Source organism: Saccostrea echinata, unplaced genomic scaffold (assembly GCF_033153115.1).
Source record: "Saccostrea echinata isolate AGI-Se365-2 ecotype Australia unplaced genomic scaffold, CSIRO_AGI_Sech_v1 ptg000030l, whole genome shotgun sequence".
Classification (NCBI taxonomy): Eukaryota; Metazoa; Mollusca; class Bivalvia; order Ostreida; family Ostreidae; genus Saccostrea; species Saccostrea echinata.
The window spans coordinates 6,391,199-6,414,070 of NW_026889779.1; the positions used below are offsets into that span (position 1 = coordinate 6,391,199).

At 34.7% G+C, this 22,872-nt stretch overlaps 2 protein-coding genes across 4 annotated transcripts in view; one reads left to right on the plus strand and one right to left on the minus strand.

The window, feature by feature from the left end:
• The window catches only part of LOC133197177 (serum amyloid A protein-like), a 270,340-nt gene that overhangs the window by 87,131 nt on the left and 160,337 nt on the right, over window positions 1–22,872 (plus strand). The window lies entirely within an intron of this gene.
• LOC133197166 (mitotic spindle assembly checkpoint protein MAD2B-like) lies at window positions 6,976–9,692 on the minus strand. 3 transcript variants are annotated; one of them, XM_061333049.1, is made up of 4 exons: window positions 9,620–9,692; window positions 8,244–8,438; window positions 7,816–7,950; window positions 6,978–7,566 (listed from the first exon to the last, which is right to left on the minus strand). In XM_061333049.1, exons 2-4 carry the CDS (start codon window positions 8,424–8,426, stop codon window positions 7,258–7,260), a joined length of 627 nt encoding a protein of 208 aa, XP_061189033.1. In that variant the 5' UTR covers window positions 8,427–8,438; window positions 9,620–9,692; the 3' UTR covers window positions 6,978–7,257. The 3 variants fall into 3 exon arrangements, with proteins under 3 accessions (XP_061189032.1, XP_061189033.1, XP_061189034.1); XM_061333050.1 differs by having other exon boundaries at window positions 6,979–7,563; XM_061333048.1 differs by lacking the exon at window positions 9,620–9,692 and having other exon boundaries at window positions 6,976–7,566; window positions 8,244–8,444.

Below are 22,872 nucleotides of genomic sequence, written 5' to 3' on the forward strand. Positions count from 1 at the left end.
GCTTAATACCTGTCTGTGTTTTTCCATACTGCGTTCCAAAAATAAAACAAAACAAAACAGAAAACAAAAAACAAAACAAAAAACAAACAAACAAAATCAGGTGGTTTTAAAAGCTTACAGGATCTTTGCAGTGTATTGCATCTCAATACATTTAAATGTTATGTAATTCCGATTACTGAAATTTCATTGTCAGTTTTGGAAAAACTGATATTAGTTTTTTTACTCAATTCACTTTATAGGTTTGACTAAAAAAAAATCAGAAATCATACAAGACGTATGAAGCAAAATTGTTAAAAACTAATTTCAAGAGTTGTCATTCCATCTGAGGGACAGGTAGACAACATTAGAAGATTTGAAGTTCTGTAGCCCCTTTCACAAAAAATCTTATGACTAAGATCAAAATTTTATAACTCCGTAATTTCTTTGTGGAATATGATTTTTTCTAAGGATTATTCACAAAACATTCTTATACATGTATAATAGGAAAAATAAGATTTTTTTTCATCTTCTATAGCTTAGATATTTTTTGGAAAATTGGAAAATTTTGGTCTAAGTCGTAAGATATTTTGTGAAAAGGTCCACAGATTTTCCCAAGTTTTGGTATAGAAGCTCTGTCCAGTAAGATTACTAGTAAAAGAAGTGTTAGTTATTAAAATGTCACAGGTTCTACAGATTTTCGCAGAACATTCTGAAATAGAAGACATGGGATCAGAAAAAGAATCCTCAAATATATCTCTAATAGAAACTTTACATTCTTTCAATTTAATGTATGAACTATTGGTTTTACACCAAAACCTGAATCTGAAGACTGCACAGATGACATATGTTTAATATCCCTGAGGATTATCCGAGGGGCACCGAATGAACTCTTTGAGTCTCTGTCCCTTATAGACTCAAATAGTGACGCCTTTTTATACTAGGCGACGCGTATGCCAGTATCATTTCGTTATTCTGTGTACTCATGAATGAATAGGTAACGAACGACAAGTGTCCTCGGTGACAGACTGTCCACCAGCAGAAATACATGTTTGGTGGTTAAAATGAAATATATGGAAATAACAAACAGTATTCAAGCTCAAAAGTCCATTAAACAATATAAATCAGGAGCAAAGCAAACACAAACCTATAAAACATAACAGGTGGGATCAGGTGGAGTGAGCATCCTCTGCCGACCGGTCACACCCGCCGTATGCTCCTTGTCATGATCGGGAAATAACGGAAAAATCCGTCGACAATTCAGTGTGTAAATAATGGCCTAACAGTTAGTATGAAAAAAGTCAGTCAGCATTTGACTTATGATAGATTGTATTGGCTGACAAGGTCATTGTATCGAACATAGAACTTAAGAAATGATGACTTTAAACGAGACTGCTGATACTCTTGTTCATCAAGTTGTTTGTCAATAACCTACCTTGTTTTAGAAATTGGCCATACGTAGAGCATGCTCTTGCGTATCGAATCAACTGAGAGATATAAACCCCGTATGCAGGTGATAAAGGTATATTGCTGCATAAGTAAGGGAAGTTGACGATTGAAAAGTTAAAGTCATCATGTTTATCATAAAGCTTTCTTGTTAGATTACCATTAACGTCTTTTTCTAGTAAAATATCCAAATATGAAACAGATGTGTCAGACCCTGTGGTATCTTTTATTTCAAGCTCACCTGGATATATCGTGTCGACATAAGAATGGAAATAACCATTGTTAATTGACAATACGTCGTCGATATATCTAAATGTCGAGTTGAAGGCCACAGCAAGTGTATTCTTCTTTTCACGTATAAGATTCTGAAAAATTCTGCTTCATATGAATACAAATTTTATATGAGAAAAAATAAAAAAAAGTTCTCAAGAATCACATGAAATCAATTTTATAAGCAATACGCTTTTGTTATAACGGGTTACAAATGTGTAAAGAAGGAAAACATTAGGTTTTTCTTCCCCCTTTGGCCAACGGGGTGTCCTTGCAAAGGACAACAGATTTTTAAATATTCTTTTGAATAACAAAAGGACTACATTTATTTTATTTAAAGCTGGATGGTCCGCAAGTGTTCAGCATATTTTTACCCATTGATATTACTGCCTAGGACTGTTTACCACATGTCCAAATGATGAATACTTCCTTTTCACCTGGACGCTATTTCTTTGCTTACATGAAGCTCTTAAAGATCACATGACCATTTTAAGCTTTTAAAGTTTTGAGGTAAAACACATGAGCCCGTTAACTGGATAAAAATTTCATAATCTAGCCATCTTTACCTCACTTATTTGAAATTCCGGTGAGCACTATATCACCCGACCTGTTTTATATTTCATTGAAGCGAAATTTATTCATTTATTCATAAAACTTCTACACTGGTTGTTGTGGCCTTCAACTCGACATTTAGATATATCAAATAATAGTTACTTTCATTCATACATTGTATGTCGACTCTATACATATATCCCATTGAACTTGAAATAAAAGTCTGTCAAATCTGTTTTTTTTATTTGGATGTTTTACTGACTATAGACGATTAGGGCCAACTATAACAAGTAAATTGTATGGCAAACGAAGTGACTTTTCCATCGTCAACTTTCCTTATTTAGTATATGTAATATTCCTCGATCACCTACATATAGTAATAATAATTTTTTGACCATCTAAGATCTTTCTCTGCGAATATGAGTGTGAACGTTTTGAAAAACGAGAAACTTTTATAGTGTAAAAGCAACATTTCAAAAGAAAAAAAAATCAGAAAAAAATTAAAGAACAAAAAGATCAGTTCATTTTTTATTAAATGTTAGCGTTCATGTTTAGCTAGATTCGATTTTGTTTTAGCTATGGTTTCTGTGTATAAATTAATGTCTGATGGAGAAATGTTACACAGATGAGCGTAGTGGTGTATATACGTCTTGTTTCTGCGATGTCAGACGTCAAGCAAGTAATGAAAACGTCCCAATCGTAATTTCTAATTCAAAATAATTATCCTTGCATCATGCGTAAGATATTTCAGACAGAAATTTTGATTTTTCCCTATGATTCTGTCATGTTGCACGATATCGTGAAGTAATCACCTTCATACTCTTTTTGTTTTAATGCACTACTGTCACGAATCACCATAAATGCATGTAATACTGGTACTTAAATTGATTTGGGTTCCAATCGGATAAAGGCTTTAAATATGTGATGAAGCTGGGGCTCTTTTCTCATTCTTTGTTTTTATGAAGCAATACCAAGTTCACAATAGAACTCAGGTATACAGGAATAGTATGCCTGCATTTCGACCACTGTTTCATGAATCTGTTTTTGATTCACTGGCATCCTGTACTTCATGTAAATCAGGCAAGGATATTCATCAATTAAAGCCACGGCAACGAGTCATCAAAAGGTAAGTGATTAGAAACGAAAATAAAATCTACTTCACGGCGTCTGACACCTTGTTGGCACAGCGTTTCGTACAAGTACTTAGCCTAGAGAGTTGATCCTTACGTCGCGGGTTTGAATCCTACTGCAGGTCGTGGAGACCAAATATGTCCGAATAAACCGAGGTCACGTATCGCACAAGATGCTGGGACGAAAAATCACTCATTTCTCAATGGCTATAACAGTCGAGTACATTTCTACATTTGCAGCCTCCCACCGTAAACTCATAGCATCCAAACATGAGTGAAAAATCTCGAAGGAATAAAGCAAATAACTAACCAATAATTTGTTAGCAATACAATTACTACTCACTTCCAGAAAACAGCAAACAACCCCCCTCACCCCCCCCCCCCCCCCCAAAAAAAAAGAAATCAAGAAAACATGGACCACAACAATTCTCTGGTGGGCCAATATTCCCTCGGCTGATTTTTTTCATCAGATTTTAGACAGAATTTCTTTTCCCCTTTTTATTCTGATGAAAATTTCTCCATTTTGTGGCTCCACCCCACCTCCACGATTTATAAAACTTAAAAGTGCTCTACTAAAGGTAGCTACAGAACTGTGGCTCTCTAGTTCAGAAATTTTGGACAGACAAACAAAAACTACAGATCCAAGCATTGAAAAAAAAAACCATTTCAATTTACGGCACCGCTTTTTGTTGCAAGTACTATTTCTTGTAATACATGGGTTCCCTCGCTGGAAGCATGGTATCCATGAATTACCCATAGATGTTACTCCTAATCTACCGGTAGATACTTTATTTACCTTTCAACGGACCCAAACAGCGTGATCCAAACAGGGATGCCGGAATGCAAATGTTTCGAAACTGGCACTCCATGGCCAAAATAGGGCTGTTTGGGACCGGTGAAAGGTAAATATTTAGATTAAAAGTAAAATCTATGCTATCATATCCAATGTAAAACTTTGATCCCGTATTGTGACCCAACTCTACCCCACGGGCTATGATTTGGACATCTAATCCCCTACTATGGCCCAATCCTACACAATTTGAGCAAAGAATCCATAATATACCTGGAAGCTCACACGTTTGATCTTTTAGGTCCAGTGGTTCTTGATATTCAGATGACTCTCGTCCTATTTTTGCCTCTTGTTGCTTATTTCCCGTTGGAATGGGGGCATAGTCTAAAGTTGAATTCCCTTCATCGAAGGATACTTAATGCAAAGTTTGGTTGAAACTGGCGTAGTGGCTCTGAAAAAGAAAAAAAAATGTGACTGTTTTTTTTTTTTTACAATTTCAGTTCAAAAAGGTCAGATTAAATGTACCCTAGCATCAAAAGAAGGGTATTGACCCCCATTTTTGTTTTGATTTTTAATTAAGCTTTGTGTTTATATACTAAAAATATACTTGACAAAAAAAATCTGAAGACTTTTGAAAGCAGGATCCAATCTCCTTAACCTTCGTAGAAAAAGTAGCTCTTGGACTTGATACTATGACAACAGCAATAAACCGATATATAGAATTATTCATCTTAGTGTAGTTTACTTTTGTACCAATATTGAAATCGGATTAAAACTGTAGGATGAGTAGCGTTTTAAAAGAATTTCACAGAAAATTCTATTTTTAGAACCCATGGCAACACCGTTCATTGAAATCAAAAACCGATAAACAGAATTAGTCTGCTTGTGTACCAAGTTATATTGAAATCTGACTAAAATTGTAGGAGGAGTAGCGTTTTGAAAAATTGTTTACAGACAGCTAGACAGACGGACATTTTACTATCGCATAAGCTCTCCTGGTCTCTGACCAGTAGAGCTAAAAACGTTATCTTAATATTATTACACCTTTGGAAGCCGAATTATGCAAACAAAAATGATTTTTTCTAATTCAAGGATGCTCGACTCTGGAAAAGAAATTTTAGACTAGTCATCCATCAAAAAGAAAATCAATTATTAGTAAGACAAATTGAAACTTATCACTACATGTTATTTGAAAAGAATATAGAAGAGTGACAAGTTGAGCTTAGAGTACCAATAAATACTATTTTGTTTAAATCATACTTTTATATGCAGATTTTTTTGTTTATGTGTTTGAAGAATTCGACAATAATTTTGATGTTAACTGATTGATGAAAGAATAACAGAATCACTGAATTTTTAAAAATCCACTGTAATTAACTTCTCAGTAACAAATGTTTCATAAATTGAAGGAGTTATCTTTACTTTTGCATGCTACTATAAACTTACCATGAACAGCAGATTTCATGGAAAGGGTTTTAACAAGTACAGACTCCTTAAAGTGTTACAAGAATGATAATGACCAGTTTTCATACTTGACGAATTAGAGGCCTACCTTTACCACTCTCACCTGACTCTATTTCTCTTTCATGAAAATGAATCATTCGTGTATAAATAAAAGCTCTTATTCTGCTGCCCAAATCAAACAAATTAACAAACAAACAAAACAAATAATCACACACAAAAAAATTAAAACAAATACAAACAAATAAAAAAAACCCGCTCAAAACAAACAAACAAACGAATAAATAAATAAATACTTTACAAAAGTCCTTGCTTTCAACAAAGTATCGCTCCTTCGCCTTCGCATTCTCGCCTTCCTTTTTTGGTGGAGCTTTATATCATTTGAAGATAATTTTATTTCAAAAAATGGCGTCTACAGCGAATGCGTACCAATAACATCCAAGAGAAAAAAAATTCTGGCGCATAAAGGCGAAGGCAAAATTGAGAAGATGCGAAGGCATAGTGCGGTAAATTAATGAACCTACACACAATTACTCTAACAATTCACTGAATTTATCCCACTAAAATAAACTCATAACAATAAAGAGGTCCACAAAAGTAAAATGTGAAGGCGAAAGTGCGAAGTTGCAAAGGCGAAAGTTTGACATTAAGTATCGCTCCTTCGCAACTTCATGCTTCACAGTCGCATCTTTTGCTCCTTCGCAACTTTGCACTCTCACATCTCTGCCCTAAAGGCGAGAGTGCCAGGGTGCGACTGGTCCCAACGGAACACCATAGTTTTGAGAGTTACAAAAGAGGATTCTACCCATTCGATTTCATAAGACCCAATTTCTTCATCAAGTCAATCTCTCAATTTAAAAAAAATAAATTTTTAACATGTCTTTTTTTTCCTTTTGTAGGCGAAGTGATAAATACGAATTCTATTGTTGTCACTGCAGTTATGGAACTGATATCTTTAGTGATGCTATTTCACATGCCATACACAGTCACAGTCATCTAAAGATTAGAATTGGAAAAAAGTCCGAGCAAGAAGACTCTGCAGGGAATTCCCGATCACTTATTCATATCCGCCAATGGGATGTCATACCCCATCAAGTGCACTCCGACGGACATGTAATTAAAGCAAATGATGAAACAGAGAATCTGGAAATCTGTGAACCATTTAAAAAGTCCGAAATGACTTAAACTTTCAATCAATTATGAGAAATAACCCTGTTGACTGATTTAAAAAGAAAACATCAAGAAAAAGATGTTCAAAAGAGAAAGAGTTAGACTAATGGGATTTTTTTTAAAAGAAAAAAGATCATTTTATCAATTGTTTTATTATCTAAAATCATTGTTTTTTTCCTAAAATAAATTAAGATACAACATGAATGAAACTTATACAAGAGATGATAAGAAAATGTACTGTGTCTGATGGTCATATTGCTATAAAAAAATGATATCTTGTCCTAAGTCCAATGTAAAGGCAAACCTTCAATCTTCAACCTTTATGATGACCATTATATTTTCATACAAAGAATTATTCTAGTACAGCAAAATATAGAACAAGTGAGGCACTTCAAACATGTCTCTTAACTGAACACAAAACTGATATCTGAGCACTGTTTTTTAAATGTTATATAATGAACATCAGCTGCCTTTGATGTCTTTTGTCTCCTCTACATACATCTGCATGTTTAGGTATGGGGACGTGGTTGATTTAAGGGGTAGAATAGAAGAATTTTCCATCATTGTCTCCTGTTCAGAGGCTTCTAACCAAGGGAAATCTTCTTCCACATTTTTATCAAACATTCTGGCTGCGGCAGACTCACGCGTGGTGGCATGGACTGTCCATGTGCAGTCAGGAGGAAGGGGTTTCAATAGAGAGTCTGCCATGTTTATCTTCAACAAAAATGACCTCAAGGATTGCTCCAGCTGATACAGATATCTGTCTGTCTGCTTAAAACAAAGATGGGTAAAAGTTCATAGAAATTTGACAATTTGTATAATGTATTGGTCTCTTCTGAGAAATAATTCTCAATAATGGGTGTTTGCTGTATGAGTTAATGCTGTATGTTAATTAGCAAGGAGTGTCAGTATATTTTTATGTTTTTCTTTTCACTTCTAAAATGATTCATCTTAATTCTTCAGTTGTTGATGTTATGTAATGATATTTATATTCAGTTATAGTTCTTGTGTTTGGTTTACCTGTTGTTGAGGAATTGAAGGTTTATTGATCTCAAGGATGAACTTTTCTACTGGCTGTGAATCACTATTACAAATCACTATTGCAACTTTTTCTAATTGACCTTTGGTATTGAATTCTGATATACCATTAACTACCTAAACAAAAAATATAATAAATCAGTTTACAAATTCTGTGTAATTTTGATAAATAAAACAAAACTAAGGAAATATTTCATAATGTATTTTATGGGACAGTTGTTTAAAATGTCATTTAAAACAATATTTTTTAGAGTCATACTTTATATTTTAAAATGTGCATTCATTATTCTATAAGTGGAATTTCAGAGGACTAGAGTTTTTTGTTTTTTTTTTTGGATAAGAACAGAAGAGCACACAGAATAATTTTTTTTAAATTAAAAAATACAAAATAAAAAAAAATCCTATAATACCTGAGTAATGTAGCGATTGACTTCTGGATGAACACATATTTGTACAGGGACATTGTACTTCTTTCTCCTCTCAAACACACCTGCAGGGTAGAGCTCCCTGTCATACAGAATGCTATGGATGGCTACTTCTAGAAACTCACTGAAAATGTCCAGGCCTATTTGTGTGACATCTGGTTCTGCCATTCCATTAAGATCCTTCATATGCAAGTGAAAGACTGGTTAACTACTAGTTAGTATAAGGACATGTATATTATTGCTTAGAAAGAGATAAAATGCAACAGATCAGACCAGGATTTGAACCCCTTCCTTCTCTTGTGTTCCAGATTATATATAGAAGATACAGCACTTTAGCTATCTGTCCACAACAAAAATGTGCCTGCCTAACATATTCTACCCCCCTTCACATGTAGAGTTTTTGATCCATATAAAGACTTAAACCCAAGCTCCCCCTTATCAGGATTTGTCTCCTTTAATTCAGGAGGTTATGGTTAGGGGAAGAGATATGGCATTAAGTGCTACATGGAAGACTTGTAATAGACAAGATTAGGCTTCAAAGTTCAAACCCATGCCAACTGAAAGCCAAACAGATGTTCTACATGTACCAACTAAGTTATCAAGCCATGGTGAATAAACCTGCCAGAATCAACATTTTAAGGGAGCCAACTGCGGTATTTTTTCTCGATTTGATATACAGTGCAAAATCTCCATTTTCAGATTGGTTTACTTTTTGGTTGGGATCGTTATTCAGACAGGTTTGGCATAGGTTAAATAATATGCTACTCAGCATAATTAAATTTCAAAAAGTTTTTAAGGATTGGTAGTTTGTAAAATACTCTCTAACAGTCAATTCATTCTAATCAATTTCTCCAAGTCAATTTGCATGTAGATTAAATGACTGTGGACTTAGTGAAACAAAACATAAAACAACGTAACATTGAATTTGTTTTCTTCTATCGAAATGTATTGTATCATAAATATCCGTACCGAGACAAAATTATATGATACATATTGTATCGTAAAAATGGTGCATCTTTTCATTCCTATTGAGGCTCAATCACACAATCTAATAGAAAAATTTCCTTGCCAAAAGTTATTGCTTTCAATCAAGGTGAATGTATATATATGCAGATTTCCTAAAAAAAAATATCAAATATAATTTTTCCATCTTTCTTTTCAATGTAAATTTATATCCCATTTAGGATATAAAATCCCATCCTCACAACACCAGGGGTCCTGTTTTAATCTTTGAAGGAATAATGTATTATCCAAAATTAGTATCAAAGAAAATTGTACTAATAACGATGCTAACATTTAAAGCTAATGTAAGAACGTTCAAATATGCCTTATTTTATACGAATTAAATCCTACTATGTTACCTGATCAAAGTATATCAACCATATCTTTACTCCTACTAGCGAGGAATATTCCTGAAAGAAAAAACAATCTATCTTTGTTTACAAGGAAGTACTTTTCGCTACATAAGTAACAAACCAAGAACATGCAAGCTGCATAATTCCGAATTAATATCTTTAAAAAAAATTATTTGGAATGAAGAGGAAATATGTATATATAGATATTATTAACCTTTTTCTTTGTCTGTCTGTCAGGCTGTTCTGTCTGTTAGTTTTGTTTTCCATTATTTTTCATGTTTGCATTCAATATCACTCATTTTGGCACTCTTGAAAGTGAAGTACACTCGATAGCGCATTATATAATTTTATATAGAGCTCTAAGAATTGGAGAATCCGTATGACTTATCGGGAACTTATAATCGGGAAGATATAAATATTTTTATGTCTCTGTTGGGAATTTGACTATTGCACTGGCGGATTTAGAAGGGGGTTCACCCAACCCCACACCCCTTTGTGATAAAAAAAAATATATAAGATTAATAAATCATTTTTTTTTAATTTTGCGATATTAATTATGCATAAAGTATGGCTAAAATAAGTCGAAAAACGTTTCCATAAAACTCCTAAAACTTGAGAGCTTCCAGGGCCCTCCCACCCCAGAACGCTGATCACCATCCCCCTTCTTTCAAGAATCCTGGATCCGCCAACTGTAATGAGGGTTTTGTTTTGTTTTTTAAATTTTTTTTAACTCGTTATTTTTGTTTGTTTTTGAATTATCCTTCTACGTTCTGAAAGTGTTTTAAAGTCTTTTAGAAACTAGATCAATACACTGTATTATTTTTTTCACACTATAAAGAACAACAAAGTTGCAAATAATCATTGAGTTTCATGAAAGTAGATACATTAAATGTTATTTTTTGATAGTAGAAGTCTGCCCTATATTTTTTTAAAGAAAAGAAAATAATGTACAAATTAATATTTAGAGATTATGTGATTAACATTACTAACATATGATAAGACAAATTAATATATACATGTACATGTATCAATATCTGAGCCGTGAGTAAGACACAAAGAAACAAAGGATAGATGCTTACTCTTTTTGAAGAAACTTCGGCTATATTGCCATTATCTTCACTCTATCGTCCAACTCTCCTAGCTGTTATCATGACAGAAAACGCATCATGTGCAAATAAAAATATGCAGTTTTGGAATTTGATCTTTTACATTTTAGATTTTGAATATATATTATAAATGTAATGTGCATTATAATCCGGAAACTTGTTTTCTGTCCAGAGCATGCAAACATTACATGGGCAAACAAAACTTTACTACGTATTTAACTTACCTTTGGCACAATTCGGGGAAACTGCAATTTCAGTTAATGGTGTCTGCAAGACTAATTAATCATGGTCTCCAGCATAAAAAAAAGTAATCTGCAGTAAACCACAAGATAGTTTAAAATACTTTCTTGGTATTTTGTCATCAACACTAGTATGTGTGTTGGTTATACCGTTGACAATGTTACGATTAAGTTATGCGTTTTGATTGATGTTCTTAGAGACTAGTTCTGAACTGTGTACGAAAATGGTTTATTGCAGGTAATCTAGTCTGCAGTAACATAACCTCGCCCTAGATACATTTTATTTTCTATGAATCATTATATAATTTTACGGTCCACTTATTCTATATAAATATCTAGTAAACTTTTCCAAGAATATCTGTGATATATTTGTATATTATTCAGAACTTGCGACTGATTATTTTTGGTGTTGGTTCCTATTTCTTAAGGAATCACTGCTCAATCTGTTCCGAGATTTTCATTCCCTCAACAATCCTGGTCATGAAAGCTTGCTTTCAAATTTTTAAAAATAAGAATTGTAAACACTATCATAGTACTCACGAGTTTTGATTCTGTTGTAGTTTTCAGGTCCGTAGCAACGGTTTCAAAAGTGGGGGGGGGGGGAGGGTCCTTAAAAAAATCTGACAAGCAAAAAGAAAAAAAAGTCCAAAAAGTGTAGGGGTAGCTTCCCAAAATAATGAAAAGAAAAAAGTCCTTAACTTCCCAGGCAAATCATGGTATTTGCCAGTGCTCAACCTTACAGCAACAAAACGTGTGTGTAAGGGGGGGGGGGGGCATCTAGTTGAAAATTTACTATAGCAAAATACTATACTCAGAAACCCTAGTTCTACAGGCCTGGTTTTATTCAGTTAGAATGATGTACCCTTAGATGTCAGACAGAAAAAAATGATTGATTCATTGATTGTTGTTGTTTTATTGATTATATGTTGTTTTACGCCCCATTCGAGAATTTTTCACTCATATAGAGACGTCAACATATACCAGTGAAGGGCTTCAAATTTTGACCTTCACTCGGCACTCAGGACCATTGAGCAGTGAGGGATCTTTATCGTGCCAACGCCTACCGTGACACGGGGCCTCGGTTTTTAAGGTCTCATCCGAAGGACCCGCAACTTTCACTTTAAAGTGCCGAGCGCATGGCGAAGGAACAGTTGCTACCCATTTTTTATCGACTTAGGTCATTCGCGGCCGAGATTCGAACTCAAGACCTCCCGATCACGAAGCGAGCGCTCTACCGACTGAGCTGCCGTAAACGGTATAGAAAAAAAAAAAACTGAAAATACAGTGAATAACATTTGTAATAGATTTTAAGTATATACTTCACATTATATTAGACCAGGATAGAGTAATTGAATGCATTATTTGAGTGTATTTTCCCAATGTAAGTAAACAATAATGGTTTCTATTAACGCTTAATAGTCTTTCTTGAGGAAAAATATGGTAAGTACCATATATTGAAGCTCAGTATGTATATGTATATCTTTATCTGATATAATTTTCTCAAAGTCCAGATTTTTCAGTGATAAGAGCCTCATTAATTTAAACTTAACAAGAATATTAATGTTTAAACAGATTTTTCTGGAAGATATGGTTTGAGTTCTATTATTCAACTCGATCATTAACATGATGGCTTTTTTCTGCATTTAACGTAACTTTCCTCTGAAATATTATTTTCTTTTACAAATTTAGATTATGAACATTTTTACCTAAAGATACGATTAGTAATAGAATAATATGTTATGTTCCAGCAGTCAAGGCTTGTAACAATATCGTCTTGTTTGTAAGGCTCATTATTACAATGGTATTTCAGAACTTGGTTTTAATTCTACATCTGCAAATCCAACTTTTACCCACAGTTCACTTTCTAAGGATGAAATTCTTCAAAATCACATTTAAGTCTTTAAAACTTTAATCATTCCTGTTAACGAAAGTGAGTTTGACCTACCCTGTCTAAAATGGATTCCTAAACTTCATAAAAATCCTTACAAAGATACATCGTTTAGTCCAGCATCTGCTCAACCAAGCCCCTATCTTTAATCCTCACAAAAAAATTACTGCTGTTTAGGAGAAACTTCAGACGTACTGTGCTACAGCATAATCGAGAAATGATGTAAATCAAATGTGGATACTCAAAAATTCCAAAAACCTTCTAGAAAATTTAAAGTCACCAAATTTTTCAAAGGTCAGTGACATCAAAACTAGACTTTTTGATATCATAGACAACTGTTTCTTCAATGAAAATTGATCATTTACAAAATTACTATGTCAAAAATCGTTCTGATTCCAAACAAAAGTACACTGAGGTAGATATAAAAAGGATGCTGAAGTTCCTCATTGACAATATTTATATAGTCTTTGGTGACCAGGTATGCCAACAATTGGAATTCTAATGTGCATTAATTGTGATCCTTTATTAGCCGACCTTTTTCATATACCTGTGAAGCAGAATTTATTCAAAAATTTCTACATGAGAAAAAGAAAGCACTACCTGTGACATTCAGATATATCGACGACGTTTTATCAATTAATAATAGCTACTTCCATCCATATGTCGACTCGATATATCCCAGTGAACTCGAAATAACACAGCACAGAGTCTGCCACATCTGTTTCATAACTGGATGTTTTACTGACAATAGATGACAAGGGCAAACTAACAACTAAAATGTACAACAAGCGAGATGACTTCAGCATTTCCATCGTCAACTTTTCTTTTTTATGTTATTATTAATATTCCACTATCACCTGCATATAGTGGTTATGTCTCCTAACTAATTCGATACCCAGAACATACTCTAAGTATATTTAAACCGAGGTAGACCACTGATAAAGAAGTTGATGATAAAGGATTTCAACAGCCTCGTTTAAAGTCAGCATTCGCAAGTTATGGTCGTTATAATGACATTGTTAACAAATATTATTATAACCTATCATTGGGTCATATTTTGACCGACATATTTCATACCCATTGTAAGGCCTTTGTTTTTATACTAAATTTAACTATGGATTACTCTGTCTACCTGATCAGTACACAAGGCTCACGGCGGGTGTGACCGGTGTCGCATAATATTTGGTCCGCCTCGTTTAAAGGTCCGAGGGGACCTAATACGATAACATATAAGGTCCGGCCTGCCTCTATAATAAAAGGTCCGCCTTCGGTTTAATATGCAGATTTTTCTCCTTTATTGATTCAGAATTAATTTGATTTATTAATCTTTTTAAATTATTTAAGGTATAGTTGTTATAAAAGTGTCCCTCCCAGCAAAATGGAGTTCCAGGGACGTACATGTATGTACATATTGTATATATACTAAAAGGATCAAGTCTTGCGATATCTCGCTAGTTACTGGATTTCGTTAGCCAATTTTAATTAATTATATTAAATTATTTTCTAATACTATGATTTATCTCGGTACAAAACCTCAAATTATCTATCAAAAATTATTCAAAATTTGATGTTAGCACTGATTAACTGTTAGCTCCTTATCGTAGTACATACCATGCATACCTCACAGATAGTGCACAAAACAAAAAATATAAAGATGCAAAGATCTGTTGATCGAGTTACCTTATGGGAAAATCATGTACGACATGTGTCTTTTATAGTTTAAGTGATATCAATATTATCATTGCAAAATAAAAAAAAATACATATCATTAATAATAATTATGCGTAATTCTTACAATTCATATTGTACCTAACTATAAAATAATTGGAGGGTCACTGTGACAGGGACTTGTGTTACGGTGTACTAGCCTAATATCCCGTTGTTGTTAAAACAACATGTCTGTGCTTTTGGGGGGTAGGCCTATTGTCTCACCTGACGAAACTTGAAGTCGCATATCCCCCGTGTTTTTATAACCATCGTTTCTTATCCAGTTAAAGACTAACGATTATTTCATTCTACTTGATATTACCCCGGGGTTAACACTGGTTAAGGAAGATGTGCGTTAATTGGCAAAATCAAAGTCAATCGAGTTGAACATTTTAAGCAATAACCCCCCCCCCCCCCCCAAATGGAAAAGATTTTAAATGGTGGTGTTGTTCATTTGGTGGGTGGGGTATAGCAAAATTATGCTAATACATGTCAAATAGTTTAAAAAGTACTGATGTTGTATACCTTCCTCCCGCATTAATATTTTTTCCCGGAAAAACGAGCTTGGGTTTAAAGACCCCTCCCCCTTTTGGAAAAGGAGCCTAGCATAGGATTTTATTTCCGGAATTTTTTTTTTAAATATTGTTTATTTCATTCCCTACATTTTTGTAGTTTTCATTTCTGACGTTTTAAAATTTTCATCTCTGACATTTATCATCATAAAGTACTTTTCCGGCAATGAAAACAAAATTGAAATTTCCCTTATAAAAAAAATTAAAGAATAAATCAAGAATAATTCATTGATTTCCAAATAATAAGTTCTGCTTATATTTAAAAGAATCTTATGATGATTTTATCCTCGGACACATGTAAGTGTAAGTTGTGAATTTTTGTTCATCTTTTCAAATCAAGATAATCAGACTGAATTTGAGATCAGAAAGGTTAAGACAGAATTTATGACATACAGAAACTATGTTTGAGGGAATAAAGTAATCAAAGTTGAGGGGATTCTGTTTTTCGGTGCTTTCAAACACATATAATTCAGTGGGCATTAAAATTTGGTGATCAAAAATTGATTGTTTTATTATTGAAATTATTGCATTTTATTACTAAACTTTGTATTTTTACTAGACTTAGTGTTGATTGTATTCTAAAATGAAAACAAAAAATGTCGGAAATGCAATGCAAAATTTCGGAAATGACATGCAGCGAGCTTGGAAGAAACAACCCCGGCTTTATTATCCACCATAGGAAATACTCAGTACGCTTCAGTACAGAATTTTCTCCTTTTCCAACTTCTTACTAGGGAGAATCTTATCCACCCATACTATTTAAAGAGGGGTTTTACAGATCGAGCAACTTGACATGTATTTCCCCTAAAATAAAATGGAAAGTGTCTGTTGAGATCGTGACTGATAACAGTACAATATCTGAAAAACAGAGGGCGGACCTTTTATTATACTGCGTTATAAGGTCCGCCCTGCTTCTTTCTCTAGTTTTTATGCTACGAAAATAAACCCTGTTCAAAATTTTCGCCTTGTAATAGTAAGATATCTGAAAAACAGAGGGCGGACCTTTTATTATAATGCGTTTTAAGGTCCGCCCTGTCTTTTTCTCTGGATTGTATGCTACGAAAATAAACCCTGTTCAAAATTTTCGCCTTGTAATAGTAAGATATCTAAAATATAGAGGGCGGACCTTTTATTATAATGCGTTTTAAGGTCCGCCCTTTCTCTTTCTCTAGTTTGTATGCTGCGAAAATAAACCCTGTTCAAAATGTTCGCCTTGTAATAGTACGATATCAGAAAAGCAGAGGGCGGACCTTTTATTATACTGCGTTTTAAGGTCCGCCCTGCCATTTTGACTAGTTTTTATTTTACGGAAATAAACCCTGTCCAAAATGTTTGCTTTCTAACAGTAAGACATCTGAATTATAGAGGGCGGACCTTTAAATATACTGCGTTTTAAGGTCCGCCCTTCTCTTTCTCTAGTTTGTATGCTACGAAAATAAACCCTGTTCAAAATTTTCGCCTTGTAACAGTACAATATCTGAAATACAGAGGGCGGACCTTTTATCATACTGCGTTTTAAGGTTCGTCCTGCCTTTTTCTCTAGTTTTTATGCTACGAAAATAAACCCTGTTCAAAATTTTCGCCTTGTAATAGTAAGATATCTGAAAAACAGAGGGCGGACCTTTTATTATAATGCGTTTTAAGGTCCGCCCTGTCTCTTTCTCTAGTTTGTATGCTGCGAAAATAAACCCTGTTCAAAATTTTCGCCTTGTAATAGTACGATATCAGAAATGCAGAGGGCGGACCTTTTATTATACTGCGTTTTAAGGTCCGCCCTTTCTCTTTCTCTAGTTTGTATGCTGCGAAAATAAACCCTGTTCAAAATGTTCGCCTTGTAATAGTACGATATCAGAAAAGCAGAGGGCGGACCTTTTATTATACTGCGTTTTAAGGTCCGCCCTGCCATTTTGACTAGTTTTTATTTTACGGAAATAAACCCTGTCCAAAATGTTTGCTTTCTAACAGTAAGACATCTGAATTATAGAGGGCGGACCTTTAAATATACTGCGTTTTAAGGTCCGCCCTGTCTCTTTCTCTAGTTTGTATGCTACGAAAATAAACCCTGTTCAAAATTTTCGCCTTGTAACAGTACAATATCTGAAATACAGAGGGCGGACCTTTTATTATACTGCGTTTTAAGGTCCGCCCTGTCTCTTTCTCTAGTTTGTATGCTACGAAAATAAACCCTGTTCAAAATTTTCACCTTTTAATGGTAAGATATCTGAAATATAGAGGGCGGACCTTTTATTATAATGCGTTTTAAGGTCCGCCCTGCTTCTTTCTCTAGTTTTTATGCTACGAAAATAAACCCTGTTCAAAATTTTCGCCTTGTAATAGTAAGATATCTGAGATATAGAGGGCGGATCTTTTATTATAATGCGTTTTAAGGTTCGCCCTGTCTCTTTCTCTAGTTTGTATGCTGCGAAAATAAACCCTGTTCAAAATTTTCGCCTTGTAATAGTACGATATCTGAAAAGCAGAGGGCGGACCTTTTATTATACTGCGTTTTAAGGTCCGCCCTGCCATTTTGACTAGTTTTTATTTTACGGAAATAAACCCTGTCCAAAATGTTTGCTTTCTAACAGTAAGACATCTGAATTATAGAGGGCGGACCTTTAAATATACTGCGTTTTAAGGTCCGCCCTTCTCTTTCTCTAGTTTGTATGCTACGAAAATAAACCCTGTTCAAAATTTTCGCCTTGTAATAGTACGATATCTGAAAAACAGAGGGCGGACCTTTTATTATACTGCGTTTTAAGGTCCGCCCTGCCATTTTGACTAGTTTTTATTTTACGAAAATAAACCCTGTCCAAAATGTTTGCTTTCTAATGGTAAAATATCTGAAAAACAGAGGGCGGACCTTTTATTTTACTGCGTTTTAAGGTCCGCCCTGCCTCTTTCTCTAGTTTTTATGCTACGAAAAAAAAAAACCTGTTCAAAGTTTTCGCTTTGTAATAGTACGATATCTGAAATACAGAAGGCGGAGCTTTTATTTACTGCGTTTTAAGGTCCACCCTGCCCTTTCTCTATTTTTCATGCTACAGAAAAGAACCCTGTCTATAATTTTCTCTTTGTAATAGATAGATCAAAAGGGGGGATTAAGGTTTTACATAGGAATATCTAGGAAAAAGTCTTCAAAAATCTTCTTCTTAAGAACAACAATGTCATGATTAGTCATATTAATATGGAAGCATCATCAGTTAGTGTAGATGTACGTATGTTCAAATCATGACCCCCTGGGTAGGGTTGGGTCACAATGGGGGATCAAAGTTTTACATAGGATATATATATATCGAAAAATCTTCTCCACAAGAACAGCAAAGCCATCTTTAGTCAGATTGATATGGAAACATCCTCAGGTATTGTAGATTCAAATTTGTTTAAACCATGATAACCGCGGTCATATAAAATTAATTTTCCGCCGGAATATGGCTGAAATATAGCCGACTCGGCGTTAAACCCTAATCAATCAATCAATCAAACCATGACCCCTAGGGGTAGGATGGGCCACAATGCACACTATCAGGGTTTAGCATGTGAATGTATAGGGAAAAAAAATCTAAAACCTTTTTTTCAGGAACAACAAAGCCATGTTTAGTCACATTGATATAGAAGTATCTTGAGGTAGTGTAAATTCAAGTTTGTTTAAATCATGACCCCGAGGGGTAGGGTGGGGCTAGCGCTATATCTATAAAAATCATGACACCTGGGGTAGGGTGGAGTCACAATAGGGATTAATGTTTTACATTGGAAGATATGTTAGAATAAATTTGCTGATGAAAAACAGCAGGACCTTATTGACTCAGGTGAGCGTTGTGGCCCATGGGCCTCTTATTTTATATCAAGGTCTTGGAAAATCGTAGGACGATTCTTTTATAAAAGGCAGTGACGAATCTGAATGTATAATGGTATAGTACAATGTATATTTATCTAGAATATATTCACCATATACGATCAAAAGATATGTTCAGATTTATTATCCATGTATATCACAAAAATGTTATGTTAGAATGATCATTAGTTGTACTGTATCCGTATCTATAGACTTTATATATAGATTCATATAGCATGAAAAAGAGGGAGTATTTGTTTCTGTATTCATACAATGAATTGGGAAAATAGTCACCTTAAAAATAAGAAAGGGGTTCATCAACACTACGTACATAATGTATGTGGTAAATGCCCTGTGTGACAAGTAAAAAGAAATCTGTAATACACCAGATGGTGTTTATTTTCTACGTACTTGATACGCAAGGAGCAGATGGAAATTATTGCCACCCCTCCTCCTCTTCCTCACCTGAGATGCAATGTATTACCGGAAATTTCTCCAGCCAATATCCGAAATTATTCATATAACATGCGCGGATCTGGGGGGGGGGGGGAGTCGGGAGGACCCCCATCTGGAATTTGCAGAGTTATTAAAAGTATATACTGAAGTAAAAAAAAAAGACTTTGGACCCCCTTAGAAAACGTGGATCCTACCATCACGATATAGGTGTTTTTCACGTTTTGGAAATGGAATTGGATTTTACGGGTTTTTTTCTTCCTTGTCAAGAAATTTTTGGGTTAGAAATTTTTTGACTGGCATGGACCCCCACTCCTGGAAAAATTCTTGATCCGCGCCTGTATAATCATTATTCAAAATTGTTAGGTAATATCCGAAACAAGATATGTGCAATGTATAGCATTTATGAAAATCGAACTTCAAAATTCTGTCATGACTGCATGAGACCGATTGTATTATTTCCTCCATGGTTACCACGGAGAATGACTGAGGACTTCGAAAAAGATAATTTAAGTACATTGGCAAAGTTCCTAGCTTTCGTAAAGAATTTTTCAAAAACTCTTGAGCAGGTGTAGTGGTACTAAACAATTATACACTATTGGTTTTCACCGCGTAGAAAATTCTACACGGGAGATCACTCTCAATCAAGCTCCAGACAGCTCAGTATTACTCCATATCATTATTCGCAGGGAAAGTAGTTCCCGGAGAGTATGACTCTCAGTCATACTCCATACAGTGTCAATTCTCCGGGGCTACTTGGTATGGAGTTGTAGCGTAACGTAATACTGAGCTGTCTGCAGCTTGGACTCTCATGATGGAAAATCCCATGAATTACCTTTTTTTCTCCGGATAACCGTAAGTTGCCACTTTCCATAAATGAATAAAATAAATAATCATAAATAATCAGCGTTTTATAAAAGAAATATATTTTTGATTTAAAACTAGACTGAAACGCTTCTAGTCGACATCACGAAAATGTACATATCATGTAGCTTGAAATGGGAAATGTGACGCACGCTTGACTACGTCCCCAGAAACAGTCAGTCAGTATATTTCTGGGTGCATTGGGGGGGGGGGGTTATTCCACAAATTAATGTAGAAAATAGAAATTCTTTGATACGCAAAAAAAGGAAGAGGATCAACTGATGTTCCCTCCCCCTTCCCCCGTTCATACAGACGTGAGATACATAAATGACTTGTATATAGAACTGGACATTCAACTTTGCCCAAAATGCTTCATGTCAGTAATAAAAGAAAATATTTTACAATAATGATTTCAAATTTTAATCGGTCATGCAATACAGCCTGCTAGATTATCCCACAGTCTGTCTATTATACATGTAGTCACAGTAGAATGTGTAATTTCTTTTTCTTTCTTTTTCTTTTGGCAAAAAAAAAAAAAAATACAAAAATGAAACATTATTTCATATGTAGTTCATTATGACGAGGAAGAGTGATATTTTTATAAGAAAGAATTGAATCCAAACCATGATTATACTTTAAATCTGATGTATATGTCTTCAACATTGAGTTACCTGTTTTAAGCTTTAACATTACATGTATTTTGTTTCTGCAGTAAATATAGATCGAATACAACATTAGGCTATATATTACCCTATCCACAAATAAAGGGCAAAATATTATAAACTGAAAACAAGTTAATTGTTAAAACTAAAGGGAAGCATATACATACTTTTATTTTTTATTGGTCTTAGTATTAAACTCTACACTTGGAATAAGAAATTTCTTTAAATATTGTAATAAAAATAGACTATATATAATTATATATATTAGAATTTTGATGTGTACGCATGAATATCATAACAGTATTATAATTTGTTCTTCAGCATAATTTATTAAAATAGAGAATTCATATCTATTGGTTTAAAGCAAACACATGACCATTACATTGTCATTGCTATCTGCCGCGGGCTCTACCTGCGGGTACCTGTCAGGTATACTTCACACCCCCATTGTTTTATTGCCTATACACACCGGCAGATTTCACACCTTTAATCGTCCTAATTTACATAAAGCAAATGCTGGGGAAAAACAAACACAAATCCAATAAATGCGACATTTTTTTTAAATCATTGCCCTAAACAGTATTGCTAAAAGCACACTAAACATGGAGTAGCAATTCCTGCCCTAAGAGATACATTGTACAAAAAAATAAACACAACAGCAAGGGTTAATCCTTAATCTTTCTCCATATGATGTAAACAAACTCTCTTTAATTTTATGTGTTTAAGTCAAGATTAAAACATTTTTGCACCACCCGGACCTTTAAACTAAGGCGGACCTTTTCTTATACGGGCCGGACCTTTTCTTATAAAAGGCGGACCTTATATGTTATCGTATTAGGTCCCCCCGGACCTTTAAACGAGGCGGACCAAATATTATGCGACACCGGTCGACAGGGGATGATTAGTCCTCCTAGCTGGTACCTGATCCCACCCTTGGAATTTTCGGGGTCCGTTTTTATGCCCTTTTCACAGATTTGTATTGTTTGTAGGTATTGTTTTTTTAAAGATCGATCACTGTTCGTTATCTTCACCTGTTTCATAATAGGAAGTGCAACTGTCAATAAAGCTCGTCAAATAGCACTGCTTGCCAAGTAAAATCGACTATTAGCAGCAACCGCCCTCAGCAGCGATAACAGGAATTTGTTTTTTCTAAAGGGGGTGGGTGGGTTCCATACCCACTATCGAAAAATCCATTTCCAAATTTCTTTGGGGAAAAAACAAACCTTAACAACTTGTCCAAACCCTAAAAACATTTCGCGCGCGCGCGTGTATTTGTGTGTGTGTTGGGGGGGGGGGGGGTTGTTGTTGTTACAGTAGGACAAGTCGCTTTCCTTCATATATATATATAAATGATTCTTCCGACCATTTACTTTACCGGGGTCCGTATTTTCTAAGGAAGGGGATGTGTTTTCTAAGAGGGGGAATTTAAGGTAATATTTTCCTAACTTAGCTGAAATTTGAACTCTGAAAATCTCAGGATGGGGTCCAGACCCCCCTGGCCCTACCCCCACCCCCTCCACCACGATCCAAGCATGAAGTTGAAAGAGACACACGGATAAGCGAAAAGACTTCGTGTTGCGGGATAACATGCCAAACGACCTGCTGTGTGTCCAATTTTGATGTGGAACATAGCAACCAGTTTGCTCAAAACGACTTCAACTAGGACCTAAATTCTATCAAGGGAGAACTACGGACTGGGGCTCCAAATTTTGCCTGAACTTCAATGACGGTTGTAAGTATGCATGGAAAAAGAAAAAAATATATATTCTAGGAGATACATGTATTTGGAAAGGGTAAAAAATCATGAAGATAGATTGACCAGTAAATGATGTGACCTTAATCTAGTAGTGCATGTCCTGGACATGCTCCAGGAATATTTACGAAGGCAAAACACGCTCCGTGAACTTAAAATTGCTCTGGTTGAGGAATGGTTGAT

What these genes read in the sequence shown, in the direction of transcription:
- LOC133197166 (XM_061333048.1), bottom strand. Translation starts at nt 8,444, where the DNA reads ATGAAGGATCTTAATGGAATGGCAGAACCAGATGTCACACAAATAGGC. An exon ending in TCAATCGCTACATTACTCAG is followed by an intron (nt 7,951 to 8,243) that starts GTATTATAGGAT and finishes TTTTTTGTTTAG; the next exon opens with GTAGTTAATGGTATATCAGA. An exon ending in CTTCAATTCCTCAACAACAG is followed by an intron (nt 7,567 to 7,815) that starts GTAAACCAAACA and finishes CTTTGTTTTAAG; the next exon opens with CAGACAGACAGATATCTGTA.